Here is a 4,035-nt window from a genome sequence, read left to right as displayed (position 1 = left end):
ATGTAAAAGAATCTGTAAAGGTATTTGAAGACAATGCTGCCTGTATAAAAATGGCAACTGGTGACAGGGTGAAGAACAGAAGTAAACATGTAGACATTAAGTATTGTAATGTCAGGGAAGCTGTAAAAGGAAAATTGATTAGTTTACATCATTGTTCTTCTGAGGATAATTTGGCAGACATGATGACTAAACCATTGGGCGGTGTTCACTATGGAAAATGTATTGAGTCAATAGGTCTGATGTCTCTTCCTGTCATGAAGGGAGGAGTGTTGGAATATTCATGAGCAGGAAGAGTTATGTGGTAACTCAGTCAGCCAATGTGAGAAAAATGCTACTGAGTCTGTGCAAAAAGGTATTGAGTTAGGAGCTGGATTTTTTCTCAGTCTCGGGTTTGTCTCTGTATCTCTCTATAAAAAGTCTTCATTGTGCTATGTTGCTGTAAAGAAGAATGTATGGTATTGTAAATATTTTGATATGAATATAAAGAAGTTATTTGAATCAGCTAAATGCAGTCAACTGTGAGAGCTTCTGATTTATTTTTCACCAATAGAGAAATTAAAATTCTCTAACATAAACAGTTTTGCACATTCTTTATCACCATCACTCAGAGGTCTCAGGGAGTAATCATGTCCGAAGAGTCCAATGATTAAGCATACACAAAATGCTAAATACTGGGGGTAGAGATACAGGAGAAATTCTAGAAAAGAACATGGGTAGAATCCTAATTGGGAGGACTAGATATTTCAACGTTTTATGAATATCCAATTCAGGTATTTTCTAGAGATCTTTAGATTTTCTAGAGATCTTTCTGTCTGATGACATTTTAACATCCATTTCTCAGAACCATGTTATAAGGAAGAATACCATCCCAATTCTGCAAATAAACAGAATAGGAAGAAAAGCATGAGAAACACATGAAGAGTCAACTGTGCTACTGTGCATTTTTGATCAGTGTAAAATGTAGAGTATGGATCAAGGATCATTAGCAAGCCTGCAATCTAATAGATTTCATTACCTCCATGATCCATACACATTACAGTTCCATGAGTAGAAGAGCAGAACAATCACAACCCTGGAGCATTAAATATTTTTACATTGAGAATAATAGTAACTTCAAGCTGTGCAAATGTTAGGAGTCAGATTTATGTTTCATCGTATATATTTAGTATCAAATTCCATTTTTTTTAAAAAATGGGATCTATAGCTTACCCAAACCTTAATAGTCTCAAAGTAAATATATTTTACTTACCAATAGAATACATCTCTAATTGCTGCCGAAGACGGACTTTTTTCATGCTGTCATAAAAATTTGGTTCAGATATTTCTACAGTTGGAGGTAATGTAAAAATCCTCATAATCTTCCTCTTATTTCTGAAGCCCAAAAGTAATAAAACAACATAAGTAATACAAAAGCAGATGTTTCCCTTAATGGTAAATGAAATTAGCAACCTGTCTTAATTTCTACAGCAAAGGAATAGAAATACAATTGGAATTTCAATTAGAAGTGGCAATGATTATCTCCAATTTTCTGAAAAAGCAAATGTTACCATCACTGAAAGAAATTAGGCTATGAATGTTTAAATGTCACATAATAGAAAGGCTTCCTGTTCACTGCATTCTAATATCATATTTCATGCAAAGGCCTCTAACAGACATTTATGTCCTGTGAAGAGCCTGTGTGTTCACCTAAATCCCTGATCTCCCTTCCTTCCGCCGCGCCCTCAAGACATGGTTGTTCCAGCTTGCGGGACTGGCCTAAGGGATTTTAAAGGGGTTTTAATTACTTTTAATTAGATCACAGTTAAATATTTCGTTTTAATTAATTTTAACAGGGGTTTTGTATTTTTTGTATTTTAATTGACTGTTAGCCGCCCTGAGTCCGAAAGGAGAAGGGCGGGATATAAATGTAATTAAATAAATAAATAAATAAATAAATAAATGTGAAATGCATAGGCTTAGTATTTAGATGTTATACTTAGCATGGACATGAAAGCCAGTGTAAATTAGCTGTATCAGCTTGTACAGATCAGTCCTGCAAAGTTTTTTAATTACAGCAAGGAAATGTCTACTTCTTTAGCTGATATTCAAATAGCTAGTACCTGAGAATTTTCAAAAAAGGTAATATACAGTAAGTGTTTCAGAAACAGAGTTTGTAAATTAAGAACTATCCAGTGCAAATTTCACATGTCCCTAATTGTCCTAAGTCTTTCATGCACACAATTTATTCTTTATTCTAATACTCAGTGAGGGATCAATATTAATTAGATTTTATCAGATTGCAGCTAGATAAGATGAATGAAGTATTTTAAAAATCTGGCTGAAATAGATATTTAACAGCTTATTATTTCATCTTCTTGTCATTCTGCTTGCAGATGTTTCTGTACCTTGAAAAAGGTATAGTTTCTTTCAAAGAGATTTTTTAACACAATAGCAATAATGATGAGTTTTTATTTTTATGAAGTTTGTTTTTAATATTAGCTAAACCACACTTATCCTAACTTATTGAAAAGGCAATTATTAGCTACTGAAAAAAATAAGGAAAGTTGCAAAACTCTGAACCCTTAGGCAGCAACTAATTCAACAATTGAAAACAGTCATACAATACTCATAATAAACATTTATTTGAACATATCTATGGAGATTCTCAATCATCCAGGTCATGGTTGTCCCAATGGTGCTTCAGCACAACTGAAGAAGCTTCTTGGATGAGAAGCAAAATGTCTTCAAGCAAAAACAAAGAAAGTCCAGTTGCCTTTTGAAAAAGCAACTTTGGGACATTTATTTGAATAAAAATTAGTCATCATCCTCATAAAAATGCACAGATAGAAAGGGGTTGCTTAATACTACATGGTGAGATGTGAAGTGCTGAGACAGAACCAGAATAGGCAGGCATATTCTATGAACAGAACATATTTCTCTCTGACATCCTTTCTCCAAATCCCTAAATAAATAAATAAAACTTATTTTATTCACAGAAGTTCCTGTTTTGTTGCCACTTCCAGAGCTGACAAAATTTGTAACTATTAGCCTAGAAGCATGGACCTAAATCTCGAGATAACCAATTGCTGATGCAACAGCCAGCATTTGCAAGTCTAGCCATATGACCTGAAAGTTTGTAACGTTATTGCCAGCTTTGGCAATATCGCAAATTTCCACTATTATCTAGGAATTATCTAGGAAAAGCAGTCCAACACTCGATAAACCGTGAATTAGAAAGCTTAATCTGCCAATCAGAATTCAGCAAAAAGTGGTTTCTCTTGGCCTCCGCACCTACATTTGGCAGAAAAGTGTAATGATCTACCGGGCTAAGACGCTTACGTATTCTTAAACAATGTACAAATAGCAGTTGTAGAAGTCACTTCCTTCCCCGTTGAGATTCCCACCTGCGGGCGTACACCAACAGGGCCAAGCTGGCCAGCACCGCCAGTAAGTAAATGTTGGTGGCTTCGTTCCAAGCCTCGTGTACTGAATAGTCCATGGCGGCTACACCACCCACGCCACTTTCGCCCAGCGCCCGGGCACCGGCCATAGAGAATAGAAGAAATCGCCGACCGCCGACCCCAAACAGGAAACGAGACGTGACCTCAGATCCTTCAGACGCTTCCAGATCGAAAACAAAGGCTTAGCTTCCGGGTTGAGTTAACGCCGCTCATTGTGATGAAAACGAAAGCCGAGCGTTCTGGTGGTGTTACTGTGGGCTTTGCGCAATTGCGACCTAGTATTATCATTTTTTTTCTTATCCACCCGGATCGCCCCCCCCCGGCATCCCACAGAAGTCTTTTTTTAAAAAACAGGCATTGATTTTTCTCGTATCAACTGTTTCCTGCGGAAAAATGGGAGGCTTTGAATGTTCCAAATGGCAAAATGTCTGAATGGAATGCATAATTTCTGCACGCGGAAGCCAGATTTGGACTGGAAAAGGAAACCAGTAGCAAATTTGGGGATAAAATTTAAACTTCCCTTTTATCAAGAAGAATGGCCTATATCGGAGAACTTTTATCACGTGTATAGAAACTTTATTCGTCAGATTTACAT

At 36.4% G+C, this 4,035-nt stretch overlaps 1 protein-coding gene across 2 annotated transcripts in view; it reads right to left on the bottom strand.

Annotated features, from left to right (window-relative positions):
• Nucleotides 1-3,585, bottom strand: part of SMIM19 (small integral membrane protein 19) — a 15,178-nt gene extending 11,593 nt beyond the window's left edge. The window contains exons 1-3 of one of the 2 annotated variants that reach the window (XM_015823801.1): nt 3,384-3,585; nt 1,250-1,371; nt 609-874 (exon numbers count right to left, since the gene is read on the bottom strand). In XM_015823801.1, coding sequence (XP_015679287.1) covers nt 849-874; nt 1,250-1,371; nt 3,384-3,529 — 294 coding nt within the window. In that variant the 5' untranslated portion in view covers nt 3,530-3,585 and the 3' untranslated portion in view covers nt 609-848. Of the gene's footprint in view, nt 1-608; nt 875-1,249; nt 1,372-3,383 lie in introns of those variants that run through there. The other variant, XM_015823800.1, reaches the window with a different exon arrangement.
• Nucleotides 3,586-4,035: the final 450 nt, after the last annotated feature.

Source organism: Protobothrops mucrosquamatus, unplaced genomic scaffold (assembly GCF_001527695.2).
Source record: "Protobothrops mucrosquamatus isolate PMUCROS unplaced genomic scaffold, P.Mucros_1.0 scaffold1991, whole genome shotgun sequence".
NCBI classification, from domain to species: domain Eukaryota; kingdom Metazoa; phylum Chordata; class Lepidosauria; order Squamata; family Viperidae; genus Protobothrops; species Protobothrops mucrosquamatus.
The sequence above is the reverse complement of the archived record's forward strand: the minus strand, read 5'-3'. Positions and strand labels throughout refer to the sequence as shown.